General features: G+C 39.7%; 1 protein-coding gene across 1 annotated transcript in view; it reads left to right on the top strand.

The window, feature by feature from the left end:
* LOC136678738 (SH3 domain-binding protein 4-A-like) overlaps positions 1–19,303 on the top strand; it is a 49,368-nt gene that overhangs the window by 21,414 nt on the left and 8,651 nt on the right. The window contains exon 3 of the mRNA XM_066656859.1: positions 1,279–3,671. Within this exon, the coding sequence (XP_066512956.1) occupies positions 1,279–3,671 (2,393 nt within the window). The remainder of the gene's footprint in view (positions 1–1,278; positions 3,672–19,303) is intronic.

Genomic DNA, 19,303 nt, shown 5'->3' on the forward strand with positions numbered 1-19,303 from the left:
GTAGAAGTGTGTAAATAAATAATACAATAAATATAAGTCTTGGAGATGAAATGGGGCATATGAAATTAACTTCAAAATTTTCAATTAATATATAATATGGTACAGTTATTTTCCTTAACTAAAAGTACTGAATGTTTTTCCCCTCTCTTTTGAAGTTACAGTGATGCTTGAACATTTGTGAAACTTGTAGAATGTTCTATATTTCTACATAAATTTGCCCAAAACTTCATCAATGTCCTAAAAGTAGACAGAAAATTTGAAGTTGAAAGTAGAGTCAGGTGTTTTCAGTCAGTGGAATGACAAACAGGTGTGAGTGGGCTCCCTGTTTAAATAATTTAAAGTAGACAAGTTAATATAAAACTTTTTTGATACCGAAGGAAATTGTAGAATCCCAAAGGAAATTGTAGAACAGGGATCTATCAAAATCTCATCTTAACAGCAAATGTTTTTTAAAGTGTATCATGGCACCAACAAAGGAGATTTCTGAGGACTTCAGAAGAGTTGAGTGTTGTTGCAAATTAAAGGCCAGGGCTCTCCAAAAAGAACATTACTGCATATCTGCAGTTTGCTAAAGATCACATTGGATAAATGTTTAATGGATGGATGAGAGTAAATTAGATCTTTTTGGTTTTAATGAGAAGCATTATATTTAGAAAAAGGAAAACACTGCATTTCAGCATAAAAACTCATCCCATCTGTGAAACATAGTGGTGGTAATACCATGGTTTGAGCCTGTTTTGCTGCATCTGGGCCAGAAAGGCTTGCCATCTTTGATGGAACAATGAATTCTGAGTTATACCAGCAAATTCTAAAGGTAAACATCAGGACCTCTGATGGTGAATTGAAGAAAATTACCTTAAGAACATAAGTAGTTCTATGAAGAAATGGTTAAAGGAGAATAAATTTAATGATTTAGAATGTCAAAATCCTGACTTGTTCCTATAGAAATGTGGTGGAAGGACTTGAAGCAAGCACTTCATGGGAGGAAACCCAGGCTGTGTTGTACAGAGGAGTGGGCTACAATTCCTCTAAGCCAATGTGCAGGGTCACACCAGATACTCACTCACATACTTATGTTCTTAACAAATATGTAAAATTGGATCATTATCCTCAATAAATAAATGACCAAGTTTAATATTTTTAGGTCAAATTTATGCAGAAATGTAGAACATTCTAAAGGGTTCACAAACTTTCAAGCACCATTGTAGATACAGCAAGGCATAAACAAAAATTGTAACAGTTGTAAGAAATAAAACACTTCTCTTTCTCTTTTTTTAGTGCCTTCTCCCAGTGCCTTGCGGTTGGATACCTCTGCATCCTTTGGGACTGCGCAGGAAGTGGTGGCCATCAAGGATTACTGCCCATCCAGCTTTACCACTTTGAAGTTCTCAAAAGGTGACCACCTCTATGTGCTGGACACATCCGGTGGGGAGTGGTGGTATGCCCACAACAACACAGAAATGGGGTACATTCCTTCTGCCTACGTCCAGCCTGTCAATTATAGGAATTCATATCTCAGTGACAGTGGAATGATTGACAATCTTGGGGACTGCTCAGATGAAGGGGTGAAGGAGATGGACCTCTTGGGGGAGTGGACTGGTGTGAGCCTGAAGCCCCCATTGCCTTACAACAACAACAATCCCTTTTCCATGCATTCTTCAACCAATCCCTTCCTCAACGGCTCAGTACAGGGTGCGCTTGACCAGAACAGCAATGAAAAGGCCAATCAAAATAACAGCATTGATCTACTTCTCTTTGACTCCCTTACTCCTATACCATCTGCTCTCATCTCCACTACCACTAGCAATGGCACTGCTACTTTTTACAATAATGGGAATAGTATTTGTGATGGTATGCCTACCAGCCCCAGTGTAGAACCCTTGCAGATAAGCCGCAAGGACAACCCATTTTTCCGGAGCAAAAGATCCTACAGTTTGTCAGAGTTGTCAATCCTCCAGTCTCAGTCCAATCCTCCATTGCCTTCATCAGGGTTCTTCACAGGTCTTAAGGCACCATCTCCAGAGCAGTTTCAGAGCAGAGAGGACTTCAGGACAGCATGGCTGAACCACCGGAAGTTGGCCCGTTCATGCCATGACCTTGACTCCTTGGGGCAGAATCCAGGTTGGGGACAAACCCAGCCTGTGGAAACTAATATTGTTTGTAAGCTGGACAGCTGTGGTGGGGCAGTCCAACTTCCAGACACTAGCATCAGTATTCACATACCTGAGGGTCATGTCGCAGTGGGAGACACCCAACAGATATCGATAAAGGCTTTACTGGATCCACCACTGGAACTGAACAATGACAGGTGCACCACAGTCAGCCCTGTAGTTGAGATTAAATTAAGCAACATGGAGATCAAATCTTTCATAACCTTGGAGATGAAGATATCTGTTGAAGTAAAAAAAGAGAGCAGACAAGTGGCAAAGGTGATATGTGTGAGAAGCGACTGCAAAGAGGGTCCCTACATCCCTGTACCACAGGCATACATATATGGAGATACAGTTCAGGTCCAGTTGGACAGTCTGGAACCATGTATGTATGTGGCTGTTGTGGTCCAATCCAACCATGTTTTGTTTAATTCGACTGTGTGGGATCATGTTGTGAAGAAGGTCACTCTCGGCCTGTATGGACCTAAGCACATTCATCCATCCTTTAAGACTGTGGTTGCCATCTTTGGACACGATTGTGCTCCAAAGACCCTGCTTGTCACTGAGGTAGGCAAGCAGGCTCAGTCTGCTCCACCTGTGGCGCTCCAGCTTTGGGGGAAGCACCAATTTGTTCTCGCTCGGCCTCAAGACCTTCAGATAGGCATGTATTCCAACATGTCCAATTACGAAGTGAAGGCAAGTGATCAAGCCAGGGTGGTAAGAGGATTCCAGGTTAAACTTGGCAAAGTCAGCCGTCTCATTTACATGATCTCATCTCGAAATGCAGATGAGCTGTCTGACTTCACACTTCGGGTTCAGGTCAAGGATGATCAGGACTGTATCCTTGCCCAGTTCTGCGTCCAGACACCTCAACCTCCGCCTAAAACTGGAATACGAGCCAATGGCCAGAGAAGATTTCTTAAGAAGAAGGAAGTGGGCAAGATTATTTTATCACCTTTGGCCATAACCACCAAATATCCACAGTTCCAGGAGCGCTGCATTACAAACTTAAGGTTTGGCAAACTGATCAAGACGGTGATTAGGCAAACAAAGAACCAGTACTTGCTGGAATATAAGAAGGGGGACGTGATTGCCCTGCTTAGTGAAGAGAAGATCAAACTGAAAGGGCAACTGTGGACCAAAGAGTGGTATATAGGTTACTATCAGGGAAAGACTGGGCTTGTGCATGTGAAAAATGTGCTAGTTTTGGGTAAGGTGAAGCCAATTTACTTCTGTGGGCCAGATCTTACCACCACAATGCTGCTGGAACAAACCCTAAAGCCCTGCAAGTTCCTCACCTACATTTATGCCTCTGTGAGGACAGTGTTGATGGAGAATGTGGGAAACTGGAGGTCGTTTGCTGATGCCCTGGGCTATGGGAACTTGCCCTTGACTTACTTCTGCCGGGCAGAGTTGGATAGTGAACCAGAGAAGGTGGCTTCCGTGCTGGAGAAACTCAAAGAGGATTGTAACAACATGGAGATCAAGGAGAAGAAGTCATTTCAGAAGGAGCTAATGACGGTAAGTTGCTTAAAAATATGTTTCTCCCTGATGGCTCAATAGATTTCTCTTTAAAATTCTTTAGGAGAAATAGCATCAGACTAAAATGAGATAATTTTGTCCACATTCAACTTTTAATTATTTGCAGAACTAAGAAGATACTCTGTCTGCAGTCACATTACCAGGCTGAAGTTACTCAAAGTTTTGTAGTTATTTCTTTGCTATAATGTGATTCAAATCTGATTTTTTAGGGCTGTGTGGACATCAGATTTTGCCACTTTCATATGTGGTCCTAAATGGCATACATTCAGCATCTGATATGCAACATGAATGTGAATGGCCAGATCAGATTACTGCATCTTTTGGCCTGTACGTATACATCACAAGCTGCATGCTGTTCCCAAGCAACATGCAGTGCACACAAGCTACTAACATTTTTAAGCCAAATTTAAAATGAGGCAATCTCACAAATTTTATGTTTTTGTTGTATGATGGTGAAGAAGGCAACATGCATAAATGTAATGTGCCTATGCGTGCCATTTTAGAGACAGATTTATTCACATTATGGACAGATATGTCACTTACATTTACAAATGAACTATCAAAACAGCCAAATCCAATCTGTGCAAAAAATCTGAATTAATAAATGAGCCTTGTAATGTGAATATAGCCCTTGTCTTGAGTTCTTGTGTTTAGCTGATTTGAAGCTAAGCACATATCAGCATTTGTGAGATCTCCACTTAAACATGGAGAGCTGCTGAAGTCTCCTTTGTCTTTCCATGTGATCTCTGTGTTGTCTAGAAGTATGTACTGACATATTGAGGAGATCACGTTTTTGCTTTTTGTGTACTTGTGTATTCAGAACGTGTTGTTGTTTGTGTGATTGCGGAGATAGTTGATACGCGTGGAAGTGTGTTCATTTGAATGTGATTATCCTTGATTACATTAACCTTGTAAAAGTTCTCTTTCACTCAACACAAATCATGCCGTGTGTGCCCTGTGTTGTATTCCTGGTTTTAAACCAGGCTTGTTCAAGGCCCTTTTATCTTCCCTGCACTGATTATTGCTGAGGGCTAGCAGGCTAATTCTGATGAGAATGCACATGGCTGCTCTGGTCCAATTCTCTTATCTACACAACTGTGGAAAACCTGCAAGTACAGCAGCAAGAAGCCTTGCCTGGGTAGCTCCGAAGAGGGAAAAAAAAACACTATAATCAGCTCTGCACATGTTGGTACTGTACGTGTGTGGTTAGTAGAATGCTAACCCTTCTGTTTTAATCCGGAGCAAAATGACAGAAAAATGCAGGTGAAAAAAAAAAACTACATAATCATCACAGCAGCAGTGCTGACATTAAAACCAAACTACAGCAGAGAGAACTGAGCTAATCTCAGTATAACACACAGAGAGAATAAAGAGTCTGTGCTAACTGTAGCCTACAGAATGTTTTATCGCACTCCACAGTAGCCGAATGACACATTCATAAGTAAAACATCTTCCGAGATCTAGTTCTGTCAGACACGTCTACTTGAAGCGCCTTGAAAATGAAGAGACCGCACCTGGGAATGAGACACGATACAACCTTCACTCTCCCTCTTACAAAGCAGACGCTCAGTGCTATGTGCCAGGTTTCACTATGGATCCTAAAGTTTCGGTTAAATATACCCCTTATATTTAAGTGATTTCAGCTACTTTAAGGTGCAAAGATTTTCAATTGTGTACACACACTGTATGTAATCTACAGAAAAGCATGACATTTACTTAGGCTCCTGAACATGTGTCTACCACCATACGTAAATAATAATACTTTAAAAAAAAACAGTATCAGCTTTATGGTTCTTAGTACTCTGGGCTGGGCTTAGCTATGAAGTATTGGAACAGTGTTCTCTGAAATGATGGAGCTCCACAGGTGCATTTCTTGACTACATGTAAGACTGGGGTGCACACAGAATTTAGAGGTGCACTGCTGCACCCTTCTGCTTGCCAATCATGCACAGTAGCACAAGTGTGCCTCCAGTAAAAAGCCTTTTAAACACTAAATTGTTTAAGTGAGTCAACACTAAAGTGAGCATGACTATACTGTGCCAAATGAAGATCAAAGGAATACTAAAGAAAGTATTATTAATTGCATTCCTTCTCTTTATGTGCACTTTACTGAACACATTTAAACAGAAACAGTATCCACATTTCCTCCTCAGACAGACACTAGGGGTTCACTGACTTTCATTTCAGAGCGTTGTGTTACAAAACTTCTGCTCCTATGTAAATATAGAATGGAACAATTCATACATGTCTTTAAAAAAGAACACAATCATGAGAGGTTATGTGGGGCGGTGTTACCTGTTCTTACATACGTTGGGATAATTTGCTGGTCCTGATCTATTCATCCAAAATCAGTATATATACTGGTTGATGTCAAGAAAGGTGGAAAAATCATTCATAAATAGAAGTGACATGATGTACATGAGGGACCTCCTCTGAAGTTTCTTTAGGGAAACTACGGAGACTGTCTCTACGGAAGCAATGATTCTGTATTTTTTTTTCCTGATCTTCTGGTGGGTGGAAGTGGAGTGTAACACTTTGAACTAAATTCTGTGGGGATCTTAAGTTGGAGGAAACTCAACATGAGGCATTTTCTTAAGCTTTTTTGCAGCTTTTCACATTGTTGACTCCATTAGAGATGCAGAGTAAATGTGGATGGAATTGTTATTACTTTCTGAGAGCTGAATTTCCCGTAATATGATGTAATTAACCCCAGAATTTTGCTGTAGTTTTTGCTCTCTTGCTATGATTTGAAACATGAATATGTGGTTATTTTTTTGTATAGGAGCTGACTTAGCAAATGAGTCCTCAAGGAATCAGCCCAAAAATACCTAGTTGTTGACGTCTTCTATTAAAACAAGACTTGAGTGGTCTGCCATCATTTGGAGAGGCCACATCTCTTTATTTTTCTTTCTGGGAGAAGTCTGGAAGCAGATGTGGCTTAATGGAAAAATACACCATTTTTACTACTAACAGTAGCAATTAATATTTTTAAATTATTCGTGTATATTTTTAATAAACTGCAATTCACATGAAATAAAGAATTACATTGATATGTAAGCTAGTTTATACTCCAGAGAGGGGATTGTACAAATGTTTATACATGTTTAATATAAAATTGTTGTTTAAAAATAATAATAATAATTTCAGTATACTCACAGAATTAAAGGTGCAATACAGATACATGAAATAGTATATAAAATGTACTCTTAAACGTACCATCAGTGACAGCAAAATATTACCGCCACTGAAAATTTTTCAAACAGTGTTTAATAGCTGTTTCATAACATGAAGAAAATCATAACTGTCTTCAAGTATCTTTATATAATGTATGCTATATCTCCCAGCCCACAACAAGAAGCCTGGCCAAATCAAAATTCCTGGAGTTGCACATTTGAATAACCATATTGGTCAGATATATATTTCAGTTAGATTATTTTCTCTAAATCATTTAGCCCTAGTAAAGAGGTGTGTTGTTGCAGTTTTCTAAATCAACTCATTTATCAAACAAAGACAATGCAATTATTCTTCCATCCCTCCTCTAACGGATGTCTGCTGGCCTTCTATGATAATAAATAGATTTTTAAATCACAGCCTGTGTTCTCTGGCTCACAGGCACTAGTTTTCCTCCTTTGTTTGTGTAGCCGTTGTTTAGCCATCCATCTTCTTTACGTTTTTCGCTACATTATCAGTGCTCTTTGCGTCTGCTGACATTTTGCTGATGTGGAAATAATGAGGCAGGGACTTTCCGCAATGATCGGCCTTTCAGGACGCTATCAGGCAAAAATGTTGCATCGTTTAGAGCTGGTTTCATGTTCTAATTTCTCCTGTCCAAATCCAACAGTAAAATTCTTTATAATGAGGGAAATGGAGCTATGTTAATATACATTCAGTTCATATACTATATCTCCACAGTAAGCTGAACAGTTGAGGCCATACACCTGTGTTCTCTGAAGGGATGAAGCTCCATCAGTACCTGACTTTACTAGTGATCTCATGACTGCCATCAAGTCCTCACAGCAATTTATTATTATGTATTTATTATTAAGCATTTAAAGACTCAAATCGCAATAGATTGACTTGTATTTTGTGTTGTGATGAAAGCATTAATACTGCTAGTACTGCACAGAGAAGACATCTTGTGTTGGGATACCTAGCGCTCCTGAAACACTTGTGGATAAATGTAGCGCTAAAAGCTTCTAAAGTAAACACCACAGCTCAGGTATGCAGCTTTAATGCTGACAGCCTTAAGTGAACAGGTTCAGATGAGGCTGTCTGGCTGTTGTGGATTGAAATATTTATGTTGTTCAGGTCTAAGGGCTATCAACAACCAATGACTGCAACGTACAGCAGGCAAGCATGCAGTGCTCTCCAAGTGTGAGTGTGAATTGATTTCAGTGAAGCTGCTTATCATGAAATCTCTCAACAGATTATGACTCCTTTGAAAGATACAAACCACTCGGTACCACATCAGTACTACTGACGTTTTTGTGGCTGGATGCCATCAAATCCTCACAGCAGTATGTCAATTATGTCAAATTGTAGTGTGAAGTCTTCACAGAAGAGTAGAGACCTTAAATATCTTGTATTAAATGTAATATTGGTTTTTATTTAAAGAACGATTTTTGGATTCATTTTTATAGATTGTGTAGGGATATTTATAGTGCACTATAGTGTACTATTACAAGGAACTCAGTTCAGGGATTCAGACACTACTTCATGTGGGTTCATCACAGTGTATAATGGGTATCCATTAGGGCACATCATATTGCAGTGCACTGTGGGATTGCTTGAGTGCACAGAAAATTGTTCATGTTTTCAGACACTATTACAAAATGGTGGAACCCAGTAAAGGGCGGCACGGTGGCGCAGCAGGTAGTGTCGTAGTCACACAGCTCCAGGGGCCTGGAGGTTGTGGGTTCGATTTCAGCTCCGGGTGACTGTCTGTGAGGAGTTGGTGTGTTCTCCCTGTGTCCATGTGGGTTTCCTCCGGGTGCTCCGGTTTCCTCCCACAGTCCAAAAATACAAGTTGCAGGTGGATTGGCGACTCGAAAGTGAATGTGTGTGTGTCTGTGTTGCCCTGTGAAGGACTGGCGTCCCCTCCAGGTTGTATTCCCGCCTTGCACCCAATGATTCCAGGTAGGCTCTGGACCCCCCGCGACCCTAAATTGGATAAGTGGTTACAGATAATGGATGGATGGAATCCAGTAAACCCACTGTTTGTACCTTTAGTTACAATAATGTACCTCTACCCTCTGTTTTTTATTTTCTGAGAATAGGGCACACTTTCGGACACAGCATTTGTCAGTATTTAAACACAATGTTGAAGCTCCACCCTTGTTGCAGGCCTTTTTCACTTCTGTTTTTCTTTGCATGTTATTTGAAATCATTTCACATGTATATTTAATTTTTATGAAGGTTCCTTCACAGGAAAAGGAAACGTATTGTAGAAATAAACTTGTTTGGATGCTGTATTAGTCAGTGAGAAATACCTAGTCCCTTAGAATGCTATGTACCTGCAGGGCAAATGCCATAGGTCTTGTTTGGACAGCTTGTTTGTGGTCCTGTTTATTTTCTGTGCAGTTTGTCTGCCTCAGTCCGTTGGCAGTGCAGGGATTAAGCTTTATTTCCTCTCACAGTTTCTTTACCACTGCACAGTGATGGGTCAGCCTTGTTTAGCTCAGGTCAGACAGGTGTTTTTTTAACTGGGAGTTTGTTCTTCTCTGGTTCAGTAACAGGCTCTAGTGTTCTGGGAAGGCTTTACACTAGATGTTGGAACATTGCTGTGAGGGTCTGATGGCAACCATAAGAGCATCAGTGAGGTCAGGTACTGCTGTTCCTGGATCCCAAATCCTCCCAAAGGTCTGGATGGAGCTTTATCACGGCAGTTGCTTATGAGCCTTATAAGGTTACAATGCTCAAACCCAAAGCCAGAGTTCACCAGAGGGTTATAAAGGCCAGGGGAGACTGGTGAGCAGTGCAGCTGTGCTCTCTGCTTCCTTGGAATGATGGAGCTGTAGTTGTGGACAGAGGATTAATCATAGTTTCCATTTTCAAAATACAGATTTAATGTCAGATACATTTTTGAGATTGTAAATTGTCCATTTGTATATTCCACCAAGAACCTATCAAGGGTAAATATTTTCAATTTTATTAATATATGAGGCAGCAGCAGTTAAATGATTTGAATCTGAATGAGCTGATTTTTTTTCCAGTTAAGAAATGATGTTATTTCTCGTTCTCATTTCCTGCTGGAGATTGACATATATGATGGACAGCAGTTGTGTCCGGTGGTGGGGGTTGGGTGTACTTTCTGTGTAAAAGCCTGGGTGTGGTGGAGAGACATGGTGTTTTCTGCAGCTCTTTAATAAATTGTTGAGAAATACAATTCCTTCTGTGTCACATTTGGGGGCACTGTGTTTTCCCAACCCTGGTTTCAACATCAATACCCTTGTTAGAGAAATAAACACTGGAAACTTTTACCTCCCAATCTCAGTTATTAGTGCTGACATTCACTTTGTGTGTGTGTGTGTGTTTTCCCTAATCAGAAAATATTCAAAGCCCATGTGCACTTCAAGGAAATGGCCATGTATAAAGTCATAATATTGACAATTTTGGCCTTAATCAAGACTATAATAAGTATAGCTTAATATTTCATAATTGTTCATTTGTATCTCAAATTATGACTTCAGTATCTCATATTTCAGATTTATCATCTCATAATGATGGCTTAATATCTCAAAATTCCAACTTATAATCACATATTAATGACATAGTATTTCAGAATTTTGATTTAGGGTCTCATGATTATGACTTTATTATGGCATGTCATAATCATGCAACATTCAAAGCCACTGAAGCTAAGCCGGTTTGAACCTGGCTGGTACTTAGATGGGAGAAGGAAAGCATGAGTCATTGCTTGAAGTGTGTAGTACCTGAAGTAAGTGTGCATACCTGAGTGCAGTGATGGTGACACTACACTTAACTAAAAGATCCCAGGGCGTTTCCTTGTCTGGCTACATCTGCCATTGTGGTCACTTTTGGCCTTCTGACCATCCATCCATCTTCTAATATATTAACTCAATTATTCCTTCTTGTCTCATCTCTTACAAATAGCTGATGTATGGTGAGTGCACTAGTGCAGACTGGATGCTGTCACATCATAAGCAATTAGGTGGTTGATGCACATTGATGTTTGTTGAGGCAACTCCATAATGTTCTAAATAACTGAAAGGACTTAGGGTATGACTAAATAGTCTCTTAATTATGACTTACACTTTATTGAGCACTATGCAATATTTTTACCTGAAAAATTACAGCTCCAAAATTGTGATGCTCTAATGACCTGTAATAATGTTCCTTTAATATCTCACATTTATGACAAAGAACCTCAGTTGTGACTAAGCATCAGATTTGATAACAATCACTTATATTGTCATAGTATTGATTTAGCATGTGACATTGATGCTTTAATGACAATAAGATCCTGTCTTTTCTTATTGTTATCTCAATATTTCTAATTCAGAATTTTGGTAAAGTTATTATATTTCTTTAGCATACTTGCAAAACTTGCAGCTTGATTAAAATAATAATAATAATATTAATAATAATAATTATTATTATTATTATTAGACCTACTAATGTATAAATGTAGTCCAACCTTGTGTGTCTTTGTCAGTTTAGCTGAAGTCGTGAGCAGTCATTAGTGTGCTCCTGTTCTCCTGCACCTCCCAGCAGCGACAGGTTTGATATGGCTTTTAAAAACGAGTCTTTCTTTACAGAAAATCCTTCAGTGTAAAGGACAGTATGAAACGCACAGTCAGGAATTAAGAAATGATCCACTTTGACAAGGAACACATTATGTCCAGATAGTGTGTCCCTAAATGACAAGACTTATAGATATTCATAGAACTTACAAAACCTACAGCATAAGCATAGCTCCAGTCAGCCAACACTCCATTTTCTTAGCTCCACAGGTGCACTTTGTTGTACAAATTCTACAATTGTGGAGTAATATCCATCACTTGCTCTTCATACTCGCCCCATTTCACTCAGTTATTCAATGGTCAGGAATCCCACAGGACCCCCACACAGCAGGTATGATTTGGGTGATTGGATCAGAGAATCGTCATTAATATAGCACAGTTTAAATCAGCTTTTAGTCTGTGTCTTTTTATTTCTCATCAGATTTTTTTTTATTATTTATTTTTTTAATAATTAATTTATTATTATTATTTTTTGCTATTGGCAGTGCTAATCTGCTCTGGAGCAGCTCTACATAAGACTACAGTCACCATGCTCAAGGTCAAGAGTCTGCCAGAGGGTGGCCTCATTGGTTTGAGGGTTCTTTGTAGAGTTGGAGCTCCTTCCAATACATTTCTTCAACCTTACACACCTAACTGCACTCTCAGATCTTTTTCAACTGGTTTACACAACATTCCCTCTTCCAACCTGCACATTTTTGGAGACTGAGCCTTCTACAGATGCTCCCTCCCTCTAGAAATTCAACAGTCAAACTCTCTATCACTATTCCTATTTTAACCATTCTGTTGCATATAACCTCTCTGTTTAGCCTAAAACACGCTGACCCTTATTATTACTCCTGTTGTATTTTGTTATGTGTTATATGTTCCTTTCATTTTGTGGTTGTTTTTACATGTTCATCCCTGGAAATTACATGGAAATGGCATTTTTGGGTTAGTAATAAGTGCCTTAAAATGCCATATATTATTGCTATACTTATTATTATTATTTTTGCTGATTTAGGAATAAGAACTTATCACCCACATCAGTACCTGACTTCATAGATGTGAATGTGGCTGCATGCCTTCAAATACTTACAGACAATCTAGTGTAAACCCTTCCCAGAAATGTAGAGACTGTAACTGCAGCAAACAGAAAAAACTCCTGATTAACACCCTTCATTTCAGGAGGTGTTCTTTAAATGCTAATTTCTCTTAGCAGATTTGTTTTATGGATCTATCCATTAGCATTTTATTTTCCTTTTTTGGGAGCCTTGGTGCCCCTCAGTAACTGGTGTGTGATGTTCCTGTCAGAGGCTGTATGTGTGTGTGTGTGTGGAGGAGGAGGGTCAGGTGACAGGTGGAATATATTTGAAGTGTGTCGTGTGAAAGCTGAGCTCTGATTGGATGCCTGGGGAGGCTCCAGCCTCAGTTTGATGGATGATGTCAATCCGGCGGCAGATGAATGAAACGACCCATCATTCCTTGCTGCTAGCGTCGCTAACCATCTGACGTCCTGACTCTGAAATATACTGCACAGATGTTCAGATGTTGGGTTTTAAAAAAATGCAAGTATTTTAAGACTTGCTGTACCTATTTTTACACTGTCAAGCTGAAATCTAACCTCGTCACTGTTCGGCATTTCTGTCATCACTATAATCACTGACAATACCTTTTTTGCTTATTTGCTTACCTTGAGTCCTATAATGTTTTAAAATTCAGAACATATGCGTAGCAGAACAACTCATCACCTGGTTTCACTCACTCACTCGCTCATGTTTAGCAGGTTAAAAATTCTCCACAAGGGGGCATATTTATCTGCTCAGATCTGTGGAGGGGTGTTTAATGTTTTATAATAAGTTTAACTATAACCTGTGATGTACTCGCTCAGCCTAACACTCAGCTTTAAGAAATAGATCCTATGTGGCCTGCAGTGTGACCCCAGCTTTGGAGTTTAGAGGAACATAATGTGAAGTGAAGCCAAGTCAAGGTGCTTAAGCTATTTGTTTTTACTGTTTTATCCCCTCTTTTTGAAAGTGAACTTTGCGTTGGAATGAAAATACAATACTGGGCAAAGGTGTTAGGCATCATTGAAAATGAGATGTCAAAAGGTATTTATCTGAGCAGTAAGAGTTTATTTACTGGAAACAAAAAACTAAATACAAAAATGAATACAAATTACATTTTAACAGTAAGCAGTGAAAATCTATGTGTGAATGTGTTAATTTAACTCTCAATCCAGGGTTATTTGAGGTTATCATCCATTCATTCATATAGTCATTGTCTGTAAGCTCTTATCCAGTTCAGGGTCACAGTGAGTCCGGAGCCTTCCTCGGAATCACTGGGCGCAAGCCAGGAACACACCCTGGAGGGGGCAACAGTCTGTCACAGGGTGACACCCTCACACCTATTTAACGTTACACTTATATAGTGCCTTTCTAGAAACCCAAGGACGCTTTACAATCAGCACTCAACTTTCAATCCACACACACACTGGCGAGAAGCGCGCTAGATCCATTTCTGGGCACACACACACTCACTCACGCATACAGACATTCATTCACATACACACTCATTCACTCACACACCAGGACAGTTATTACCCAACCTGCATGTTTTTGGACTGTGGGAGATTTTTATTTTATTTTTCATTCTTTCATTCATTATCTGTAACCGCTCATTCAATTCAGGGTTGTGGTATGTCTGGATGCCTACCCAGGGTCATTGGAAGGCAACACACAAAGGTCCCTGGAGCTGTGTGTAACGGTGACACTACCTGCTGCACCACCATGCCGCCCTATTTAATTTTTATTTATCTTTATAGAAGAACCATACTTATTTAAATAATAATAATGTGTTCTGTAAGACTTTTTTTTCTGTAAGACTTTTTGCACAGGACTGTATGTCTCTGAAGATCCAAGTTATTGCTGTGTGTTGATGTTGGTCAATATTCCAACTGAATATTGGGTTCATTTCACCTGCTGTTAGCAGAGGGAGAGATTTCTGCTATCCTCACTCACCCCCTGCTGCTTTCCCTGATGCACTTTTGTGCCTTTCTTTTTCTCTCTCCCCCTTCTTTAAATTCTCTAAGGCTGCTGAACTCCGGACAGAGATAACAGTGTCACGTGGGTCAGCTCGTCCTGTCACTCACCTGTCAGATTTCCTCTCTCTCTTTCTCTCTCTCTCTCTCTCCCTCTCCCATCTGAGTTGGTGGTTCCATTTGGCTGATTCAGGGTCCTTCATTTCCTCAGGTTTCAAACCCCATTCATCTGCCCCTAATGAACACCTGAGTGGGGGATGAGGAGCTTTAGAGGGAGCGGAGGGTTGCAGAAGTTTTTTAGGGTGGAATTGGTTTCTCAATCCTCTGCGTCGTTGACTCATCTGCTGGACGATTGCTTTCAGATGCTAATAAAGAGCTTTAGAAGTGTGTGGGTTTTTTCCACTCCCTAACACAGCTGTGCCACTGAGGGATGAACGTCTAGATAGATTTGACACCCAGCAGAAAATAGCTCTGCGTAGTTTTGTCAATATGACAAATTCACACAAAACCAAACAATAGCAGTGAGTTTAGAAAAGGTTTCATTTTTTTATTTTTTATTTTGAGGGCAACACTTTGGAATGAGCTGAATTTCTCAATGAATGACTTGACTTGATAGAATGTGATCTTACCATATTATAGAAAATAGTTCCAACCACTTAATAACAGTCACAGTCAATTGTTTGTTAAGTAACTGGTGGTTAGCTGCAACTATTTGATGTCTTCTAATAGTTAAAGTCAGGGCAAATACAAGGACAATTTCTGTGCCTGAAATATGGTAATGTCTTGGCTGCCAAACTGTTTTTGCAGGTCATGGTACAGAAACAAGATTCAGGTTCTGCCCAGCCAACAATCTTGTCTTCAGGACATATTAAAAATACTGTTTAAATTTGCAAGGACATTATTGTGTGGGTACCCAGAAACTGTTCATAGAAATAAAATATATGCACAAAAAAATAAGATATTAAAGCCACTGGCCACTCATTTTTAATTATATAAAATTGTATATATATATATAGCTCTAAAAATCAAACATTTTCTGCCTGCTCAGAACTGAGAGGGTCATATCTGAGAATGATTGATAGTGGCAGTGCAATGGCAATGTAAACAAAGCCACATCAAAAAGTGAGTGCTAGTAGTTGTGAGAAGCTAGCACAATTAGCTTGGCTGGGGATGCCCCTGCAGTGGACAGGAGCCAAAAAACAACCGTACACAAAATTGTACCCTATGACATGTAAAATTCACACCTGCAACACTGTCCTGAGGAACCATGCCCTTTAGTGCCCCAGTACTCATAATGCTGAACAGCCAAAAGAAACCCTTCAGGGGCACGCACTCTGGGAGCCCTCCGGCCCCTTTATAAGGCTTTAATACTGGCAGAGCACTCCCTGTAAAGTCCAGGGATGTAGAACTTTTTTAGTTATAATGCAGTCTTTTTTAAGGTGAGGGACATAAAAATATTGCTAACTCTGATTGGTTCTGTGGAATCCTTGACATCATGTCAGCCATGGATGATCATGGTTAGGGTAATAGATTACAAATGTGTAGACAGTGGCTTGTGAAAATACAAAACAATTTTAAGCCATACAAGTATTTTTGCACAAATAGAAACTGAACATGGATCAGTTAGTTGTGTTTTGAGTTGTGTCATAGGTACAACTAATGTTTAGGCTGAAATTGGTTCCTTATTTGCCATGTATTTTTTTTCTTATTTTTTTCCCCCATTCTAATTCATTTTCCCTATTCACTTTTTCTCACCCTTTTGAACTATTATTTGCATTATACATTTATTCCATGAGTGGACACTTTCTGAAATAATTGTGGGATTTGACTCTACAAAGTCTATTTTTCTATACACTCCTTTCCTCGTGCAAGTCCAAAGGTTTCGGGTTCTGTGGGTAGCAATTTCTCAGGCCTGTGGCAAATCAGAATGCCCTTCTGCATGATGGCAGAGATTCCCTCAGGCCAAGTCAAGAGGGGAAGTGCAGGAGTGGCTTTCTTTTCCAAAGTTAGAATGTAACTGCTGCACGACCTTAAGTGGTGCAGCAGTTCCATTCTAGAGCCTCCAGTCTTCCTTAAATATTTCCATAATTACATTCTGGTGCTTCCAGTCAGGGTAACATTTGAATGTGTCCAGTCCACATTACATATTGCTTAAGTTTTTTTAGTTATCGCTGATCCACATTAAAAACTATTGCGGTTACATTGAGGTTACTTAGGTCAACTTTAAATGGTGCACCATATCCATTTTTCCTTTAGATTCCTCTATTCCTCCCTTACTGATGTAGTTGCTGATACAATTGAATGTCATAAATACCGCCCCACCTTAAATTCAACCATAGTTAGATTCTTGTGCCTATTGTTCATCAAATGGCAATATGTTGCCATGGTTACATCCTGGTGCCTCTGGTCCACATTAAATATTTTCACAGTTACATTCAGGTGCCTCCTGTCTACCTTAAATATTGCATCAACTACAGTCAGGTTCTTTTCGTTCATCTTAAATATTGCAATAACAATCAGGTGCCTCTGGTGCTCCTTAAATGGTGGCCAGTTCTTTTTTTTTTTGCCTGAGGTCCATCATAGTGCAGTTGATGCATTCTTGTGCCTATCAAAAACCAAAATGTAACTTCTGCAGATTTAATTTGGAATTGCAGTTGATAAATTACAGTTAACTATAATTTATCAAACCACAGAATTAATCTGTTTCAGTGGGGACTCAGTTCTGTAAAATATTAGGAATCATTTGTACAGAAATTCAGATTCAAAAGGTAATTGCACTGTAAATTCATGCACTTGAGTCTCCTGAAATATTCAGACAGTAATGGTGTGTTTGGCCAAGACTCCTTGGTTTGAACGGAGCCAGCACTGATTACAACTTGGTGTCCCTGGACACAGATGGTTGAGTTTATATTGGGTGAGTCCTGTTCTATTTTAAACTATTTGGACACTGTCCTGATTCAGCATGCAGACCACTTTTCGGACGGTCACATTCCGAGCAGGTGGTCTGGCCTCTTCCTTGGTGTTCTGCATGCTAATTCCAGTTTAATTCCGGAGCTTTTTTCCAGAACGCCTTTGTTAGGTGCCTTGAGTCACAGGCAAAGGAATTCCAAGCATTCCCGAGGCTCTTTTCTCGAAATGGAAGCCATGGGTCCCTTTATTAACTTGGAAACTCACAGGCTGAGATGTTCAGAATGAGAAGATAACCAATGGTCAGCAGTGCACATATTAATGAGGTCTCAAAGTGGGCACCTGCTCATCTAACGTTCCTCTGAGTTGAAGGGATTTAACATGGAGATTGTTCTTTTTTGCTGCAGTAGCAATCTCTACTCTTCTTTCAAGGCCTTACAGTATATTTGCTCATTGCTGTTAGGATTTGATGGCAGTCATGTGACCATTATTGAGGATAGGAAGCAATGTTGGATGAATAGATCAGAAGCCCAAATCATTGCAAAGTGGATGGATGGGGTGTTTAAACCACCTAGTGGTCTCTTAGCACTGGACATGGTGACCTTAGGCTCATCTCTCTCTCTCTCTCTCTTCCAGCCAGTTCACCCACCCCCCACCTCCTTACTGTATTTAGCTTGCAGTAAATAGATTCCATAATTTATTTGTGTCTTTATAAGATGGAAAACAATGAGGATGTTTAAATAAATTCAGTGCCTGTCCTGTCTGATTTTGCATACTTTTACTCACAAGGGAGCATGACTTTTTAATTGCATTTCAATTATGATATATCCGTTTTTACTTTGTTTTTTATCATAAAACATAAACAAACACAGAGCACAAACCCTGTACTTTCAACTTAAATCAGCGGCATAACTAACCATGACTTTGTTTTGATGCAACTCGTCTTGAACCTCCTAAGGGATAAAGCAGCAGAACTAACTCATTAGAAGTGGTGACTAGAAAAATTTTGACATAAAGTATGCAATTGCACTTTTTTCTGGTTGACGTGTTGTGAATTTACTGGTCAACAGCTGTGACACCTCTTTATTTATGGCATTGTTTAAGTGCTATTTTTGTCCTGGGTCAAAAGGTCATGAGTAGGTTTTGGACAGAGGCACTAACAGCATGTTAGTGTTTGTAAAATATCTGATTGAATACGTTTTGATATAACTTCCTAACATTAAAGACATTAAATGCTTCAAAATATGGTTTAGGTTTGAAATGATGCTAATGTTTTGGCATCCCTGATCAAATGACATGGAGCTGCTGATCCTGAAACTTGACAAGCAAACAAAGTGCCTTTGATGGTAAGCAATGAATAGAAAGACCTTTGTGGAGCCTAAATGTGAGTCAGTGGCACTACCTAGTATATGGTTGGGTTCGGAATGTAGTTCACTTCCCTTGGTCCGGACCAAACAAGAAAATCATTCATTTACACCGTTGGTGAAATTCATTTGTGCAGGTGTGCACTCAGTAATCGCACTCGGATACAGACCTAAACAACCGAGACCCTTGAGAGGAGGTGGCCTCAGTCCAGTCCCAAACAAACTCTGGAGCACTTTGTTTGTGGTGAGAATGTGATCCGTCCTCAATCCCAAGTATCATGTGAACTCCTCAAGTTAGAGCTAAGCGGCTTCCATAGCAAGGTGTGCTTTGCATTATGGGATGCAGCAGAATATGTAAACAAAGAACTGACTAAACTTTAGCAGCTAACCAGGGGAAACATGCACGACTCCACAACACAGGTGCTTCTTCCTGTATTAACTTTCTTGATCCCGCCCCATACAGGTCTGACCAATAAACAAAGAGAATGTTCTCACATGTTGTAACGCATTTTGGTTCGCTTTGATTTATCACTGCGTAAAAACAAACGTAACTTTCAAACC

This window comes from Hoplias malabaricus, chromosome Y, assembly GCF_029633855.1.
Source record: "Hoplias malabaricus isolate fHopMal1 chromosome Y, fHopMal1.hap1, whole genome shotgun sequence".
Taxonomy (NCBI): domain Eukaryota; kingdom Metazoa; phylum Chordata; class Actinopteri; order Characiformes; family Erythrinidae; genus Hoplias; species Hoplias malabaricus.